Below are 20,327 nucleotides of genomic sequence, written 5' to 3' on the forward strand. Positions count from 1 at the left end.
CTGGGAAGATTCCTTAAACCGTGAGTCTCAAGTTTTCTTATCTGTTAAATGGGGAGGGTGATAATCATAGTACCCACCTCACCAGGGCTTTTGAGAGGATTGAGTAAGTTGTGTGCATGGCACTTAGCACAGGGTGAGCGTTCACTAAGGGGTAGCCGTTGTTATTCAGGATTGGGCTTGAAAGAGGGATTCAAGAAGTGAGAAAACAGAGGGAGAAAACAGGGGACCAGGTTGACAGTGAAAAGAAAGAATAAATCCTATTTCAGGCAGGAGTAGTGAGATGGATCATCAGAGCCTCTGCCCGAAGCTTCCTTTTGCACAGGCCTTGACCAGTTTTTCCATCTTCTCTGAGCAGAGGGCAGGGCTTGAAGGGAGTGCTCCAGGACCTTGATCTCTTGGAGGCATATCTGTGAAGCTAGGTTGCAAATAATTTCGATACTGAGACCGGAGTTTTCATGGTGGTAGAGTTTTCACAAAGACTTGCTTGTTCCTTGTTGAATCTTTGTTGACATTGACCTTCCTGGTCTTCTATTTATAGTATAGCTGCCTTCCCTGGGACCCCTGGGCTGCCCACAGTCTATGTGATTTGGAAGGGGGGAGAGGTCTTAAGGCAGGAAATCAACTGTGCAATTGTTGAGATAGAACTTCAGCACCTTTCTCAGACTGAAGGTTGATTAAAGGCCACAATACCATTCCTGTTCTGTCATGAATTGGGTTGTATTCCACTGGAGCAAATTAAGTTTGAGACACATAAATATCATCATAAAGATTAGACATTACAGCTGGCTCGACGTTCTTGGTGATCCCCTGACATCAAGCCATGCCTTTGGATTAGCTTAATTGGAACATGAGAGACCAGAACTTAATGAGAACTTAATTGGACTGATATATTGAACAAAGCTGGCTTAGTGGCTGTGTGGTAAACTTCACTTGGAAATTCTTTCCAATGCATCTCTGAAAATATTTTGGGCACTCAGAGTAAGGTTAATAATTTTTGCTATAAGCAGTTTTTGATAAAAGGTTGATATTGTTAGCAGTAAAAAGTAGTGTGAAGTCAAAAGAGTTTTGTTTTAGCTGGATGTGTTAAGTATGCAGAACTAACCAGTCCCATATCTGCTAGTTGACTCTCAGGGCCAGTCCCTCAAATTACAGAAAACCCCATTCAAACTCACTTCAGTGAAAAAGATTTTTTGTTTGTTTGTTTGTGTACATGCTTTCCCATGGGGAGATCTTCCACAGCTTGATCTGGGGGCCCAGATGATGTCTTCATGACTCGGTTCCTTCTCCATCTCTTGATTTTATTTCCTCTGGCTTGGCTCTACCCTCAAACAGTCCCCATCTATGACACCAGCCTATGTCTTAAAGGCTCAAGTGGTACCTGAGAAAGAGAAAGTCTCTTCCAGAGTTTCTAGTTGAACTGACTCAGGTCAATTACTTACTTTGGAGTCAGTCCTTGGAACTAGGGGAATTTAGTGGGCAGTGGGCTACTGGGCAAAGGGAAGGATCCCTAACCCAATGCACATAGCTTTAGAATTGGGGAAGGGTAGATCCCCCAAAGGAACTCGGTGCAGTTACCAAAAGAAGGCAGAAGGGATACTGGGCAGCTATCTTGGCTAGGACTCATTATGCTGCAAATAGCAGAAAACTGGCTTAAGTAATGAAGGAGGTTCATTGGTTCACGAAACTAGACAGCTCTGAGGTAGAGAAGGAAGATTTCAGGATTGGTTTGATTCAGGAGCTCAGTGTTGTAATCGAGGACTTGCTTCTCTTCTGCATCTCTGGTTGGCCTCTTGCAGAGTTGGTTTTATCCTCAGGCTGGCTTCCCTCAGAGCGACAGAACAGCTACTGCCACTGGCCTAGGCTTTGCCCCACCTACTACAGCAACCAGGGGAGAATGATCGAGCTTGTTTAGAAAAGCAAAGGAAAAGATTTCCCAGAAGCCCCAGCACATCTCCTCTCATACCTTATCAGTCTGAAATTGACTGTGCACCCATTCTTCATTCAGTGAATCCCTTGGGCCAGGATAAATGTGGACCAGATTGGTTTAGGTCTCGGTGGCAGGTGGGGTGGGATTATCTGGACTGTGTTATCAGGGTTCACACCCGGAGCTGGAGAGGGGGTTAATCCTCTCTACTCATCACAGCTACTACCCAGCCGGGGATTGGCTGCTGGATGTTGAATTAATAACCACAGTGGAGCCATGGCTTACTCATTTCTTTATCTCTAGTGTTCAGCACAGGCTTGGCACATAGTAGGTCCTCAGTAAAGGTTACCAAATAGGGCCAAACTGGAACAGCACACCTTGCATAATTTGGAAAGAAATCAGGAGTTTTTTGCATGAGTAAAATGATGCCTGAAGATAAAGCTTATCTCAGCTTTAAATATGGATTAAATGCAGAGTCTGGATAGAGGTGATAAGACTTTCCACCTCTTTTCCTATCCTATCCCACTTGGCATAAAATTTTCCCTTTCGCTTGGTTGCTCATCAAATTCCATTACAAAGAAGAGTATTGTAAACAAAAGTTAGTATCAGGAAACTGTTTCTAACTCCTGATAAGGCATTTGGTGATCTCATGACACTAAAATTTGCCACTATGAATAATTCAGTAAAATAGAATCTTCTATTTCTTCTTAGAGTCCTTGCCATCTAATGGTCATTTATTGTAGTTTTTTATTTTTTGAGTGAAGCACCCAAATATCTTTAAAAAGTGCAAGGGCTTTGGTCAGTGAAGGAAGAAACTCTTATTTCCTGGCCTTGACTAATAAGGGAATTAGAAATACCATCAGCTTTTGTTTGGAAAAGTTTTCTAAGGAGTGGAAAAAATAGATTCTCACAGGAAAGGTGTGGTAGAATTATTTTAGCATTACTCCTTTTAATTAAGAACACTTTTAGAAATGACCACATGGCCCATGCTGAAAGTCTTGGTCAATACTTTGTGTTATGAGTACATATTTTTAAGTTCTTTTGAGAAGTACTGTTTTTCTCCAATGAAATTCTAATGCGTTGGGGAAAAATTGAACTTCTGTTTGAAGTTTGCTGTGATAAGTATTTTGGCCTCTGGGTCTAGTCGAAGTATGTACTCATTTCTAGCACGAATTATTTATCACTTTTGTCATGTCTGGGGGGTCTCTGGCATGTGGAAATTTACTGTGGAGAATAGCTATGTGGGAAAGGAGGCTGTGATATTCTAAGTGCACGCCATACCCACAGCCTCAACTTCAGCCCTCTGTCCCTGCTTTGTCCATGTCCCCATCACCCTGGCTACAAGTGATAGAGCCAGGAATAAGTGTCATACCCTGTAGGTAGCCACTCTAGGATGCCAAGTGGCTATGAAATGATCTGATACAATTGCTCTGCCCAATAGGGATGGCCTATCCTGAGTCGTACCACCTTACCAGCCCAGTCACATTCTTCCTTCTGGGGAGTAGTGATGCCAAAGGGCCAAATCCCACATAGATCAAGAACAAAAACTGTTGTTGAGCCACAAAGCTACTGATGGACGAAGCTACTGTAGTTAGCCAGACTTGTGCCCTGAACAGCTGTGGACACTGGTCACTTCTCCCTGAGACCTGCCCCTAGTCAGAGGAATTCCCATTTTCCTTCCACTCCTTCTATGTTTACATTATGCCCCTGTGCCAGATAGAATATATTAGTGTTCACAAATGTTTGTGGGCTCTCTCTAATGGAGAGACCATGTGACTGCTTTGGCCAAAGCAATGTATGGACGTGACATACGTCATTTCCAAACAGACGCTCTAAGAGTCAAAGCATGGTTCACCATAGTCTTTTCACTTGCCATGATAACTAGTGATATTTCAGAGAGAGGCTGCTCTGTCAGCCTGAGTCCCAGAGTAAAGACAACATGGAGCAGAGAGCCATAGTTGATTGAAATGTTCATATATCGCTAGTCAGAAATAAATCATGGTTGATATAAGCTTCTCAGATTCAGGGCTTGTTTGTTGCAGCAAAAATCTATCCTAAACTGATTTGTAAAAAAACCCCAGTAACCAAGGTAACTCGAGCATATTTCCATCCCTTGCAAACCCGAAGAGTCTCAATGAACACAATGCCATAGCAAGCCACACTTCAATTCACTAACCTCACAGCATGTGCTTTTGACCTTTCTGGGGTGCAATTACATTCATTACCTGATGCAGATTTGCTGCCTTTCCAATGCTAGAAGTTTCTCTCCCCAGTCTCTGCACCTCCAGTCTGCCTCCTATACACGTACCCAACATGACCACTGGATTGAACTCCAGGTTCTGTCTTTTCTCCCTGTGGGGTTTCAGTCTTTTATGATGATGTTCTCCCCCCGCCCCCGCCGCAACGCCTCCCTGAACTTTAGTACAAAATTTCTCCAGCATATAGAACAGCTGAAAGAATTTCAGAGGGAACACCCACATATTTACCACCTCGATTCTACAGTTACCATTTTGCTTTATTTGCTTGGTTGCATATCTGTCCATCAATCCATCAGTCCATCCCTCTATTCATCTACCTTGTTTTTTTGGATGCATTTTAAAGTAAGCTGCCGACTCACGATGACGTGATGATGTCTTTTGACATTAAGTCTTTTTCCTTTTAATTCTGGATTTTAAAAATTGCTTTTTAACCTTGTTTGAGGTGGTCTTAACTGTTTCTTCTGCTTGCCCAAACTTGCATATACTCACCCTTTAACAATCATGAACTTAGTGTATTTTCCACATTATGTAAACCCTGGGTGCCCACACTTTCCTAATCTCACTCCTTAATTTTTCTCTCGATTACTTCCTCTCTTATCTCTTCACTCACCACAACTTTTCATTTGCTTTCCCTTCTCTTTTTCAGCTCCCTGGCAGATAATTTTTAAACTAAACAACAGCTGAACAATATCCCCACTGTTCCATGTGTCTGAGTATGCATGGCACGTCCACACTTGCCCAGAACAGAAGGAAAACACAATTTCTTCCATTTTATTTCTTTGCATCAAAAGTGATTAAATCTGTCTGCATGACCTTCATACATCAGACCATTTGGCTATTTTAAAAGTCTGTTTAATAGAGAAAGTCAAGCTGCATTCCCTTGGTAGAAGAAATCTTTACCACCAAACGGTGCGGTAAATGCCAGGGGAACAATGCATCTTTTGTAGGACAGGAGAGAGAGACACTGCCATCTTACAATTGCTGAATTGTTTAAATTATTATATGGCAATTCATGCTAGATACATATTTGCATTGTTGTATAAGTATTTTCTTATTTTGGTTAAAGATGGCTTTTTGAAGGGATAACCTACTCTTGCAAGGCAGGCTTAGGAAACCCCATTCCATGGGCTGGTACATTTAATTTTATTACCCTGGCCAGGAGTATTTCAATTTTTTAATAAAAGGCTATCATCAAGGTGGTAAAAGACTGCAAACAACCTCCAGTAACTCAGGCACCACCATATTTTATTTACTAACAGCTGGAGTAAAGCTTTCAGTAAAAAATCTTAAGCAGCACTTTCTTTTTTGGTGAGAATCAATTTCACAACCATCTTTTCAACCTTATCTAAGGTTATAAAACTGATTTGGCTATTTTGAAGTGAAGGGGGAAAAAGTAGGAAAATTTTCATGGTAAAATATTATGAGAAGAAAATGAAGAGAAATTGTCCAGAATTATATCAGCAATTCCTATTTTTAAATGTCAGAATTCTTGTAAATGAGTTCTTTCTTGCTTTGATGTTTGAGAGTTGAATGGCGAGTTGAATTAGTCACCACCCATTGATCACCTACTCCATGCAAGGCACTCAAATAAGTCCTGAGAATATAAGGAAAAGAGACATATGCCCTGTCCTCAGAAAGTTTATAGTTCAGTGAGGTAGATAGACATGTGCGCCAGCAGTTACGTTATGTCTGAGATGCTCTGACAGGGGCACACAGGGAACTGGGGGAGCCTACTCTAGACTGAAGAGAGGCTTCAGTCTGCTCAGAAGGCCTTCATGGAGGCATCTAGAAGGACAAGTGGGGGTTAGTCGATTAGAGAAGAAAGGAATAGGAGTTACAACTCTTCCTGTTGTAAGCAATAAACAACCTAATGCAAACTGACTTAATAAAAAAATATATATATATTGGCTCATGTACCTGAGGATATCAGCCAGAGGATTTGGGCTTTGGGTATAGCTGGATCCAGGGTCTAGTACAATATCGTTAGGAATCTGCCATTGATGGTCTAGCCAGCAGCATCTCCCTGCTTCCTTGCTAATAGAACCCAAAATTTATTCATTTTCTTTGGAGTTGCTGTGTCCTTCAGGGATGGCTGGGCTTAACTAGTCGTATTTGTAGTGATCCTATTTCCAAATATGGTCACATTCTGAAGTACTGGAAGTTAGGACTTCAACATATGAATTTGGGTCAGAGAGGACACAGTTCAATCCATAGCACCCTGCCTTTCTCTCCTCCCTGTCTCGGATCTCCTGCTGGTACCTCTCATTGGCTGGACCCACCTAGTGAGTAAGGGAACCTGGTTGAAGTGAACCATAAAATCAGCCTCCTGAGGCACAGAGCAGGGAGGAGAAGGGTAGACCTGGAGGTAAAAAGAGAGAATTTCTAGCAGATTCTGTATTGTCTACATTCTTGGGAAGGATCTTTTCACATGGCAACCAACACCTCTGGACTTTTGGTTCTTAGTCCCTGTTATCTTTTTTTTTAAATTTTATTTTATTATGTTAATCACCATACATTACATCATTAGTTTTTGGTGTAGTGTACCATGATTCATTGTTTGCGTAGAACACCCAGTGCTCCATTCAATATGTGACCTCTTTAATACCCATCACCAGGCTAACCCATCCCCCCACCCCCCTCCCCTCTAGAACCCTCAGTTTGTTTCTCAGAATCCATAGTCTCTCATGGTTCGTCTCCCCCTCCGATTCCCCCCACTTCATTTTTCCCTTCCTACTATCTTTTTTTTTAACATATAATATATTATTTGTTTCAGAGGTACAGGTCTGTGATTCATCAGTCTTACACAATTCACAGCGCTCACCATAGCACATACTCTCCTCAATGTCCATCACCCAGCCACCTCATCCCTCCCACCCCCCACCACCCCAGCAACCCTCAGTTTGTTTCCTGAGATTAAGAATTCCTCATATCAGTGAGGTCATATGATACATGTCTTTCTCTGATTGACTTATTCTGCTCAGCATAATACCCTCTAGCTCCATCCACGTCATTGCAAATGGCAAGATTTCGGGGTTTTTTTGATGGCTGCATAATATTCCATTGTATATATATATATATACCACATCTTCTTTATCCATTCATCTGTTGATGGACATCTTGGCTCTTTCCATAGTTTGGCTATTGTGGACATTGCTTAGCCCCTGTTATCTTAAAAGGAGAGGTAGCAACCCTTTATCTCCCAGTTTGCATAACAGTTCTCTTAAAGGAGTTGACTGGTTCTGTTTGGGTTACAAAGACTTTCAGTGGATCCAGGAGACAAGATACCTGGTGGTCCATCCCATTGCCTTCTTAGCATGCCTTCTCCCCAGGTGCTCTAGGATATTCTTTCCCTTGTGGTTTACTGGCTATCTATCTATCTCTTAGGGACTGCATTCACTGGCATGTAATGAAAATTTAGTTGAAAAACCAAATGACATTTATTTCCCCTTACATATCAGGATGTTCAGAGTAGGTCAGGCCCAAGCTGGTACAGAGGCTTAAGGAAGTCTTCAATGGCCCAGGCTCCTTCTAACCCCCTGCCCTACCACCCTTAGCATGTGGCTTTGGCTTCATTGTTGAAAGGTGCTGCTCCACTTCCAGGCACACATCTGTTTTACAGGCTGAAAGAAGTAGAAGGAAACTTCAAGGAAGAAGGGACAGCAGAAATTAAGAAAGCAGGACTTTTGCAGAAGTCCATAAGACCTGTTCATTTCTATCTCATAGGGCACAATTGTGTCATGGCTATCCCTTGCTATGTGGGAGGCTGGAAAATACAGTTTTTCCCCCTGTGGGCTGCTTGTCAATCAGGTTCTCTGTTTTATCAGGATGAAGTGGAGAGTGGCTGTTGGGTGGACAACTGGCCAAGTTGGCCACACTGGCCAATGGCGCTTGCATGTTTGGCTTCCACATCAGAACACGGTAGCTAGACCTGAAGTAGTGCTGTTCTGAGGATGTGAGTGGACGGGGGGAGGACAATAAATACAGTTATTCAGAATCAAGGTCTAGATTTTTTTTTAAAGATTTTATTTATTTATATATTTTAGAGAAAGAGAGAGTGACAGCAGGGGGAGGGCTAGAGGGGGAGGGAGAGGGACAATCTGACTCTGCACTGAGTGAGGAGCCCTATACAGGGCTCAATCCCACAACCCTGAGATCATGACCTGAGCTGAAATCAAGAGTCAGACACTTAACCAACTGAACCGTCCAGGTGCTCCTCAAGGTCCAGATTTAAATAAAATCCTTCTGTGACAATTCCAAAAGCATGTAGTAAGCCCCCTACTATGTGCACTTTTATTAGTCCCTGCTGTCAGAAAATATGCTTGTCCAAAGACTAGAGAAATGTCTTCAGGAGTCTTTGCATCGCCCCAATTTACTGTTTGTTGATATACTTATAAACCTCATAAAAGGCTCATGCATATTTCACCTAACACACAAAAAAATCAATTAACCTCTCTTCCTTTGTCCTACTCAGACATGTGGACAAAGAGTATAATTTAATTCTCTCTTCTCTCTTTTCTTTTTAGAGAAAAAGAACCAAGTTCATTGCCTGTGATTTTCTGACCGAGTGGTTATACAAGTAAGTTTTGCATGTCTTTGAATATTCAATGACCCTAAGGATTCAATAGTGTTAATTTGCAAGCAGAATAGCAACAATTGACTTGCTTATTGTTTTCTTGTCAATCAAACATATGGCATCGTTACCAGTCAAAATCCAAAGAGGATAAGGGAGGCTTTCACAGAATTCTTCTCCATTCCGTTTGTGGACCAGTGGCTGAAGCATCAGTAAGTACCAACACAAGACCTCAAATAATTTATTCCTATTTTAAGATTGTGTTAATGATAGTTTTCTCCAATCCAACTAACTCATGTAATCCACCCAGGGCTCCAGGTCAGTTATATTTGTGGCTCTTGTCTCTAGTTATTTTCAGTCTAGGCGAAGAACCTCCTATCCATGTGGTGATTATTCAAGAAGCACTTCAGAAATAAAGTAGAAAACTTTTAAAAATTCTTATCCTAAGTAATTCATCTCTCTGTTATCTCTCCCTCCCTCCCCACCCCCTCTCAAGAGGTTATGTCTCAAGAAACTTTTCTAAATATTAATTTTTAGTTGTATGCATCAATTCTACATTTAAGATACTAGAACATGACAGATAAAGTTAAAACTGTCTTTGACCATCATTCTAATATGAGTCTTCTCTCCTCACAAACGTAATCAGTTTAGTCTATAGTGCATCCTTCCAGAGTTCTTAAAATTGGTTATTTATGTAAAATTAGATTATATCATAAAAAATTAGTAGTACTATTTGCTGCTGTGAGTGAATTTTCATCAGTGTAATGATGATGATGGCAAATAACATTTACTGAATGCTTGTGTCATTGTTCTCAGCATTTAACACTAGTAAACTAACTTGATCCTCATAACAATGCCATTACCAGACCTGTTTTGCAGATGAGGAAATTTATGCATTATTCTGCAACTTGCTTTTATTTGACTCAAGTATACGCTTTTGAGATCTAGCCCTGTTGATTCAGTTACATCTAATTCATGCCTTTGATGGTGTTATAATATATTTCATTTCTAAATTTGCATAATGGACTCATTCATACAATAAATATTTATTGAGTACTGCGATGTGCCAAACATCATTCTGGGTGCTGGAGGTAAAGCATTGAACAAAGTGGCCCCAAATCCCTGCCTAAATGGAATTTATATCCTAGTGAGGGATGACAGACAATAAACAAACAATTAAGTGCTATAGGGAAAAATAAAGCAGAGAGGGGGGAATACAGAGTGTTGAGGGGGCTTAATTTTTGCGTAGGGTGGTCAAGGAAGATCTCACTTGGAAGATGACATTTAAGCAGTGGTCCACTATTTTAAGGCATAGGTGGAAGAAAAGTAGCTCCATTTAGATAAAATGATATATATTTAACCTGTTGCTTTGAAATGTTTTCATGCCAGCCCTTCGCAAGAATAATGTCAGGAAACTGAGGCATTAGAAAATTAAGTGAGCCTTGCAAAACCACATTTTAAACCAAATAAAAGACCTTAAATTAGACCCTTAACCCTCAAATGACACTATTTTTTTTTTACTTAAATTACCCTTCTTGAGAATGCCAAGTTGAATAGACTCTTGACTGACTTTCTTAATTTTGAGAATTAAATGTACCCCAGGTATTACCAGTTTTTTAAAGAGTTTTTTTAAAGTAATCTCCACATCCAACATGGGGCTCGAACTCATAACCCTGAGGATCAAGAGTCACCTGCTCTACCAACTGAGCCAGCCAGGCACCCCATTACCAGTTTTTTAAAAATCTGAGAGCAGCTACACATTGAAAGGAGAATGATATTGGAAAACCTTGTTTTTTTATTTAGCTTCTAAACCTATGCCTAATTTTGCCCACCATGAAAATGGAAGGCCCATAATGTATTGAGTATAAATGATTAATAAGTGGAAGATTTGCATGTTTTTCTAAGACCAGGTATTTTCAGTATCATTTTCCAAGTTGTTGCTTTGCCTTGAAAATGAAATGTTTTCCCACTTCTAATAACCAATGAGAAAGAATCTTAAAGATATAAGAACTTAGAGAAGAGTCCTCTCAAATCCCTAGTCATTTATTATACAAATATCTTAATTTAAAATGGTTGCTATCTTCTGCTGGCCGCTCATATAAATATACTGAGAAGTAGCCAAAGCAATCATTTCACTTTAACTCCACAAGAACAGAAACGTAAGAGCTCTCACCTTAACTGGCATTTGTACTATTTCCATAACCTTCCAAAGAGATGCCAAGAAGCATGTTAAAACTTTAAGTTATATTAATCTAATTTGATGTAGTTATTTATTGAACACCTACCACGTGCAATGCACAGAGCCTGGTGTTGTGGAATAAATTGAGATGAATCAAATATGGCTCTGGCTCTGGGGGTGAGAGAGACATGTTTACAACTAACTATGGTTCCTGTAGTGAGTGTTGTAATACAGGTTAAAGCACTGAAGGGAAATGGGGAAGCACAAGACTATTCACAGACCCCCCAACAGACCTGGAGCCAGCCCAGTTGAGGCAGTGGCCAAGCTGGTTGGTGCCCAGATTTGGTTTTGAGAGGCAAGGACTCAGGTGCTGTATCCTTCTCAAAGATATTTTTGACCAGATGAGTCAGACAAGTAGGAACGAGGGTAGGAGCTGGGAAACAATACCTAATCCAGGTTTTTGAACCTCAGCACTATCGACAGTTGGCACCAGATAATTCTCTGATGTGGGGCTGGCGTGTGCATTCTGGAATGTTCAGCAGATTCTCTGGCCTCCACCCACCAGATGCCAATAGCACCTCCCTAAAGCCATCACCATCAAGAATATCTCCAGACACTAGCAAATGTCAGAGGTATGAAGGGTTGAGTGGGGCAAGGAGCCAACAAAGTAGCCCCAGAGCTTGAGAACCTCTGACCTAATCCAGTGGGTTTCTACCCTGGCTGCTCTTCAAAGTCATCTGGGGAGTTTTTGTTGCCTGGCTTCACCCAAGACTTCGTAAATGAGACCTATTAATTCAGGGTATTGCCTAGGCATTGTTGTTTTTGGTTTTTATTTATTTTTTTTAAAATAGCTTCCTGGGTGGTTCTAATATACAGCCAGAGTTGACACTTCATCCCTATAGCAGAAGACATGCTGTGTCTAAATAAGTAGTATAATTATATTCTACTACTAATAAATAGTATACTTGAGGTAATAAATAGTATAATTTAGTCATCCCTCTGCTAAGCACTTTTACATGTATTACTCATTTAATCTTAGTGACAACCCTAAGATGTAGGTACTAAAGCTGAAAGGAGCTGGAAAGTTGCAAATAAAGTGAGGTAGGTCTTAGGCAAATATGGTGATTTTGGGGGCACAATAAATGGGCATTTTGGATAGGGCTTAAAGGTATAGATTGGAGGAAGATGGATTTTGAGGGAAGACTATGTCAATGTTTTATAAAGGAAGCAAAACATAAACTAGCACTTCATGCGGCTTTGGGTTGGGGTTAAGAGCATGAGCTCCGGGGACAGACAAACCAGCATTCAAATCTCTATTCTACCACTTATTAGTCTCATGACCCTGGGTGTTTTAGCTTCTTTTACCGTGTAACAAAGTACCCCAACATTTAGTGGCTTGAAACAATAAATGCTTATTATCTCATAGTTTCTTTGAATCAGGAATTCAGGTGCAGCTCAGCTGGGTGCTTCTGGTTCAAGGTCTCTCTTTGGCCACGGTCAAGGCGTTGCAGGTGCTATAGTCTTCCGAAGGCGTGACTGAACCAGAGGAGCCACTTTCAAGTTGGCTTCCCCACATGGTGGGGGCTGAAGGCCTCAGTTTTTCCCCACATGGGCTTTTCCATGCATGGGCTGCTGAGGGTCCTCACGCCTCTTTCAGGATGAGAGACTTGAGACCAAGAAGGAAGCTGCAGGGCCTTTTGTGACCCAATCTAGGAAGCCAAACACCTGCACTTCGACCACATTCTGTTAGTTAATTAGCAGTGAGTCTCTAAGTACAGCTCAAGTACCACGTTCAAAGGGAATGCGACTAAGCTCCACCTTTTGAAGGGAGGAGTATCAAACCACGTGCAGACATGTTTTAAAAGCACCACAGCAGGTCACTCTGTAAGCCTCCATATCCTCATTAATAAAATGTTTAGTTAGTAAAATTAGGAAGACGCAGCAAAATGATGCACCTACAAATGAAATCGCAAAGGGGGCCAGCCTGTAGTAACATATGGCTTACTAGTGGCTACAATTGCCATCAAAGGACACTGTGGACTTAGGAAGAGAGATACAGCAGAAAAGGGTACTCAAGGCCAAAGGCAGGAAGGTAGGAGAAGGCAGGACTTGGTCCAGGCACAGGAAACCAGTGTAGCTGGCTCACAGAGCATGCCAAGATACAGGGATGAGATAGGAGATAAGGCTGGAAGGGAGTGAGAGGGTGGATTTTGGTTTTCAGTAAAACCAATGAAGTTTGGGCATTATTCCATAAGCGAGAGAGCGTATTTAAAAGATTCTGGAGCGGAGGTGTAATGTGAGCAGGCTGTTTTGGCAAGATAACTCCCAAGAATGCAGGGGATATGTGAGATTGGGGAAAGCCTGGTTACAGCCCTCGGGTCTTGAACTGGGACAACAGGAATGGAAAAGGAGGTACCTGGGATGGGTAGAGTGGATGGATGCATGGGATGAGTTTGGGGGTGGAGAAGAGGTGTGCCTGAAAAGGCGAGATTTGCTGGGCAAATGGGAGGCCCATGATAGAAGCAAAAAGACCTCACCAGCAAAGCAGGCTCAAGGATAAAGAGGAGGATTTCTATCTCAGTCACATTGAGATTGAGGTGCCTCTAGGACATCCATATTGGCAACATTGGCCTGAAGCTCAGAAGTGGGGTCTGGAGAGAAATGTTGATTTTGGAATCAAGGTTCCCAAGTCAGATGTACAGATTGAGCTGAGATGGACCACAGCCAAACTTTGGAGTACCCCAGAGTTGGTTCCAGAGGTCCAACGAAGGAGGCACTTACTCTAAGTCATGTGATTGGCAGTGGTTACCATGGCTAGTCTTCTAGTTGTTTGCAAAGCAAGTCAGTGTTTCCACTTAGATTTTATGTTGATTTGAATGACCAGCAGGGAGGGAATAGGAGAATATTAGTTTTCTAGTGCTGCTGTAACAAATTACCACAAATTCGGTGGCTTTGACAAAGTTATTATCTTACAGTTTTGGAGGTCAGAAGCCTGACACGGGTCACCTTGGGCTAAAATCAAGGTGTAGACAGGGCTGCATTCTTTCCCAGAGGCTGTAGGGGAGAACCCATTTCCTTGCCTTTTGCAGCTTCTAGAGGCTTTCTGTATTGGCTGATGGTGACTTCCTCCATCTTCAAAGCCAGCAACGTTGCCTATCTCTGATCCTGTGTCCTTAGTCACATTTCTCTGACTCTCTTTTGCTTCCCTCTTCATCTGTGAAGGAGGACTCCTATGATTACATTGGCTCACCTAGCTAATTCAGAACATTCTCCCCATCTCAAGTCTTTAATTTAATCACATCTGCAAAGTCCTTTTTGCCGTTGTAAAGGTAACATAAGGTTCTAGGAATTATGATGTGGACATGTTTAGGCGCCATTGCCTACCTCAAAGGGTAATGGAGAATATGGGAAAATTGAAAGTCCCTCACTCATAGGGATCACCTACATTTTCTTGGGGATCACTGACATTTTGAAATGGTATTATGGGTTTTGCAAAAATGATACATGCTCAGAGAAAAAAGTAAAAGCAAACAGAAAAGCAAAAAGATAAAGGTACAAATCACCTAAGAGCCTGCCTCCCAAATCTAACCATTGTTGACATTTTAGTGAACTTCTTTTCAGAGACTTTTCTATGCATGTATACACATATATTAGTTATAAGAAGATGTATGTCTTCCTCTGAGACCAGAACTACGAGTGGAAGGAAATTTGAGGTAGAAGGGGAAAAGTTGAGCAAGTTCATGGTGGGTCCTATCATTCTGGTTGTTTGTGTAGGTGTGGAGACATCTGCTGAGAGGGAGGCCCAGGCAGGTTCTAGAGGCTTGTGGGGGACCCAGGGGGTGCTGCAGCAGCTGCCGTCATGAAACTGATAGGGAATCAACCAGAGATAAATAGGGATGGCCCAGCTGATGGCCTGAATTTGTGGTGCATATAAACAACCTGCTTATGTGATTATCACCAGCAACCCTCTGCAACCCTGGAAAGGGGGTGGAGAAAACAGATGGTTGGGTAAAGTCAGGGTTGAAGACTAGCAAAGCTAACATAGTGAAAGGTCTAGACTGGGCCTAGGGGATCTTAAATAAAGGGAAAACATGGTTAACTTTTCTAAGTATATCTTAGTTTTTTCTCAAAAACTACCATATTTTTTAAATTCTGTTAATGATTTAACAACCAGTTTTCAGAAAGAGAGAGAAACACTACATTATGTGTTTACTTTGGGAGCAAAAATTGTACCATACTTGGAGACACTAAAATGGGGATGGTAGGGGTCCATATGGTTTTTGAAATTTCAATAGGTAAATCTTATTTGAGTCATGATTCAGAGAAAGAAAAATTAGGAGGCAATTGGAAATTTGAATGCTCAATAAATAGTTGATGTAAAGAATTATTCTTTTACTTAAGGTATGATAATCATTTCATAGTCATGATTTTAAAAAGTTATTACCTTTTAGAGAAACATGCTACAATATTTATGAATGAAACATGAAATGATATGATGTCTGTGGACAGGGTTGGGGGGAATGACATCGAATAACTGACGTGCAGCACAGTATAATTGAAACTGACTGACGGTGACATGGGTTCATTTTTGTTTTCTGTCTACTTTTTTATATCTTTGAAATTTTCCATAATAAAAAATTAAAAGGAAAAGAAACAATGAGATTTTTCAAAGCTCCTCCTGACCGCTTGATTGAATGATGGATGAATGCCGTGGGCAAGGAGGTATCTATTAACTGGCAAAGTCAACCAGGAGGGTTGAGGGGTGCTCTTCTCCACTGAAGGTGGCTGGAGTGACAGACAGTGGGGGAGACTGAGTTTTCATGTGATCATGCTGAGAAACTCAAATGGTATGAAGGGAAAATGGCCCCAGGACAAGGAGAGAGTAGCAAGTGTGGACCCAAGTGAGAAGCCTCACGGTGCTGGGGAGACCTTGGTCACCCTGAGACCTGGCTCTGAATGTGCATGACTCACCAGCAGTTCCCTTACCTCAGCCTCATTCTCCCTTCACATCCTCCTCTGATGCCAAACCCACTTCTCTCCAGCACCAATGAGAAGGAGGGTTAACATGATCAGAGCCTTGGGCTTGCCCTAAGAACATGGCGCCAGTAGTACTTTTTCTTTTAATAATACTTTTTCTGTAGAGCAGGGTAAATCTCTTAGGCTTTGCAGGCCACATACGGTCTCTCTTACAATTCCTTCAACTGCACCATTGTAGCATGAAAGCAGTCATAGACAGTATGTGAATAAACAGGGATGGCTGGATTCCAGTCCAACTTTATTTATACAAATAGGTGATGGGCCACATTTGGCCCATGGGCTATAGTTTGCTGAGCCCTGTTCTAGATACCAGTAATCTTCTCAAATCCCAGTCTTGCATAAGGACTAAAAATATAAATACATGTGAGTAAGTGGGAAAGATGGAAGGATAGAGGAGGTTACGATCACAACGGGAATTTGGAACATTGAGATATGACGGTCTTCAGGGACAACCCATCCTAAGATGTAGCCGTTCTATTGAGTGACTGACACAAGGGGAGACAGGGGTCATGGAATCGTGAGGGCAGGAGGCCATGGTGTTAGAGGTGTCACCAGTTCGAATAATGGAGTATGAGAGAAGGCTGGTGGGGGGTGGGTTGGAGAAGATGACAGTAAGTCAAATCTGGGAGCCATCAAGCGTGGCGTAAGAATGTCCTAGAGGACAAAGTGGCGGCAGTGGAAGTGTAGGGGTTAGGAACTTGGGCTCTGGAATCACATCTCCACCTTCCAGACCAAGCTTCACCATTTCGAGCTGTGTGTCTCTGGGCAAAGATGACTTCACCTCTCTGAGCCTCAGTTTTTTCATCTGTAAAATGGTCTTTCATCTAAACAAAGCTAAGTCTTTACCTAAGAGGAATTCTGGTGCCACCTGTGAAGGGGCTACCATCTTTCCAGAACTGGTACATATACAAACAGCTATGTTGCAGCTATTTTAAGGGAGTTATTTATTTGTTCATTTATTTAGCCAATATTTATTGAATGCTGCAATGTGCTCTAAAGTTACAAAGCAGACATACTCATAAGCTGGTTGGCTACTGTTTATTGGATACTTACTCTGTGCCATGGAAATTTGACATAATTAAACATGGTCCCTGTCTTCATGAACAGTTTTTGTGTATAGTTGGATTGCAGTATGCATGTACTTAATTTATGCTAATTTATGCTTTTGGGGAAAAGAGAGAGAGAAAGAGAAATACGATTTTTGAAAATTTAAGCAGTCCCCCTTGCCATTCCACTCTGGAGGTACAGCATAAATAGGGCACATGACTCAGCTCTTTCCTTAGTTGTTCCCAGTGTTATGTGCCCCTTGTAACATGAGCAGCTCAAAAGGCAACTGCTTCCTTCTATTTGTCCATCTATGTGTCTGTCTACCTAGTAACTACCTGCCAACCAAGCATTTATATGTTTACTCAGATACTATTCTGAACAATTGATAACTAGGACCTAATTTAACTTCGGTAACAACCCTACAGAGTAGGAAATTTTATGTCCCCCTTGTATTCGTCAGGCTATGTTAGGCTAAGTTGCAGTTCTAAACAGCACTGAAATATCAATAACAGCTTACTTCTTGCTCGTACAAAGACTGATGCAGGTTGGACAGCCCTTTTGTTTATAGCTATTTAGAACATACGATTTTTGAGGTCACTGAAGCAAAGAAAGAAAGGAGGAGGCACCCTAGCTCTTAACCCTCTCAGTCTAGGACATTCTTAACCCTCTCGCCTCTCCTCACACAGGCTGACCCCAAACCAACTGAGAGGGAGGCCGAGATCCATAAGGGAACACTGGATAGTCCATGAGTACCAGCTGTCCCGGTGACAGCCGTATTTCAGAGAAAGAAATGAGGCAGAGGGATAACATACCTGCCCGAGGTCACAAGCTAGCAAAGAAGAGTTGGGATTGAACCCAGGCGGCCTTGCTGCTGAGTCCGTGCCATGAAGAGTGGTTAATCCATCTACTCCACTACCTCTTAGATCACCTGGTACTTAGAGTGATCAGGGCTCAGACAGGGGGAACACTGGCTCTGTGACACTAACTGAAAGATGCTATGGGTAATTTAAGGTTTGCTAAGGGGAAATTTTGACATCTTATGTGCTGATTTCAGAGTGTAGCTACCGTGGAAGATACAACTCTGTATATTATGTGTGTGTTAGCATTTATTGCCTCAGAGAACCCCATCTACCAGCCTGGGGAGCCATCTAAAATGTGAGTTTGGCTCTATTTTAATGTTCTTGGTAAGACAAATTCTACGAAGCCCAGCTGTCTTTGTTGCTTGATGTCATTATATTGTCAGATCACAGCTGGTAGGTTAGGATCATTTGTCACGGGTGGCTGCCAATCGCTTTTCACATAAATGCTGGGCCTTTTGCCTACAGGTTCCCCATAATTTAGCATACTCTTTACTCTGTCCATCCCTTCGCAGTTACCCATTTCTTTTCTGTGATTTTTTTTCTTTAAATAACTGCATTTTATGTAGTTATTTTATATAGACATCGACAACCCTTAACATTTTTTCTTAGGTTTATAAAAATAAGATTTATCACATACAAAATAAACATGTTTGTTAAATAAACTATATGGTGAAAAGGAAATGTTTAAAATCAAGGATAATCATAGAATTAAATAACTCTAGACTCAAAAATCTTTCAAAAGGATGTTTCACTCCAAAGGGCCAGAACACAACTTTTATTTTCTTTTCTAAATTATTTTGTAGTTTTTCGTATTGTCTACAGAGTTACTTTAAGAATTAAAAACAATTACAAAACAAAGGGGGCCTGGGTGGCTCAGTCGGTTAAACGTCCGACTCGTCATTTCAGCTCATGATCTCAGGGTGGCTGGATCAAGCCCTACATCAGGCAGTCTGCTTAGGATTCTCTCTCCTTCTCCCTCTGCCCCTCCCCCTGCTTGTGTGCTCACGTTCTCTTTCTCTCTCTGAAATTATCTTAATTACAAAACTAGAGGGTATTTATTCTACCTTTTTAAATTCCATTTTCTCGCTTTTTGTGGTAGACATTTATGCTTCCTCCCCACCCCACCCCCCCCACCCCTACCCCCACCCCACTCCCCTCCCCCCCCCCCCCCCCCCCCCCCCCCCCGCTGCATTGATTTCCTCCTTCTTCTGGTTACAGAACTCCCTGTAACTGGAAGGATCACCTGTCTCCCATTCTCAGTCCGTGTGGACAGGGAGCTGATTCCACCCCTGGCTCTGGGCTGGGTGTGTGACCCAGGCCTGGCCACTCAGAGCAGTGAACCCCCCTGACCACCGCTGTTGCTCCCAAATTGGTTCAATCACCTGTAACCCCAAGATTTTTCAGGAAGCAACCAGGAAAGATTTTCTCTCTCTTCCTGTAGACTTGGAGCTTTGAGGTCATAAGCCTTGAGCTGCGGAGGGGCAACCACCTGAAGAGGCTGCGCCTGAGATAACTTCAGAACTGAGAGGCAACCAGAGCCTGCATTTCTATGGCGTCGTTTTGGGCCTCTCTATATGGCCATGCCTAACGCCAACCCTATCCCTTAATTAAGCCTTTTTTACAATTTTTAATTTTTTGCTTAAGCCAGCTTGAGTTAAGTTTCTAATACTTGCAAATTAAAGAGTCCTGACTTATATGTGCTCCTACATGGTTTTGCCCCAACTACCTGCCAGTATTCTGAATTAGTCAGCTTTCTCTAGGTTCTGTTGCAGTAACAAATAACCCTCAAATTTCAGTGCCTTAGAATGGCAAACATTTATTCTTCACCCTTTTTTCTGTTAGCTGCATGTCACTTTTGGTTCTGCTCCTTTCCCCTTTCATTCTGGGACCCAGGATGAAGGAACAGCCCGCTCCCTCACTCTCATGGCAGAGAGAGAAGAGCAATGGCCAATCCATGCAGGGGCAAGCATTTCTGCTGCTCACATTTCATTGGCCAATACAAGTCCATAGCCAAGCTGAATAGCAGTGCTATGGGGAAGTTGACACCACCCCCAGTAGAAACTGCAAGCCCTATGGCAGAGTAGAGATGCACAATTCTCTTCCAGGGAAAAGAGTAATAATTGGGACCAATAACGCAATCTACCACATGCTTTAATCAGAGCTCTATGAGGGTGTTTTCTTCCCTACCTTTCAACAGTGGTGGATTACATCATATTGCCTGATGGCTTTACTCCTATTTATCAATCTGTCATCATCCTCTTTCGCAGTATAGAGTCCTGACTCAACCAGCCAATCAGAAACAATGAAACTATTTGCTATGATATTGAGAACAAGAAAAATTTCACTTTTTATTTTGACTGCAAAGAATTGGTCAGATTCATTTGCAAAAATAAATCACTAAATAAGCACAAGGAACAAAAGTGCCCTGCTGCCTATCTGGTCCCATGCCCCG

General features: G+C 41.9%; 1 protein-coding gene across 4 annotated transcripts in view; it reads left to right on the forward strand.

Annotated features, from left to right (window-relative positions):
- IQCK (IQ motif containing K) overlaps window positions 1-20,327 on the forward strand; it is a 122,814-nt gene that overhangs the window by 25,622 nt on the left and 76,865 nt on the right. For all 4 annotated transcript variants that reach the window (XR_003522934.2, XM_027610288.2, XM_027610287.1 and 1 more), the window contains 2 exons: window positions 8,706-8,758; window positions 8,887-8,964. Coding sequence is in view for 3 of the 4 variants with exons in the window: in XM_027610288.2 (XP_027466089.1) it covers window positions 8,706-8,758; window positions 8,887-8,964 (131 nt within the window). In the remaining variant the exon portion in view is untranslated. The remainder of the gene's footprint in view (window positions 1-8,705; window positions 8,759-8,886; window positions 8,965-20,327) is intronic.

This window comes from Zalophus californianus, chromosome 10 (assembly GCF_009762305.2).
Source record: "Zalophus californianus isolate mZalCal1 chromosome 10, mZalCal1.pri.v2, whole genome shotgun sequence".
NCBI classification, from domain to species: Eukaryota; Metazoa; Chordata; class Mammalia; order Carnivora; family Otariidae; genus Zalophus; species Zalophus californianus.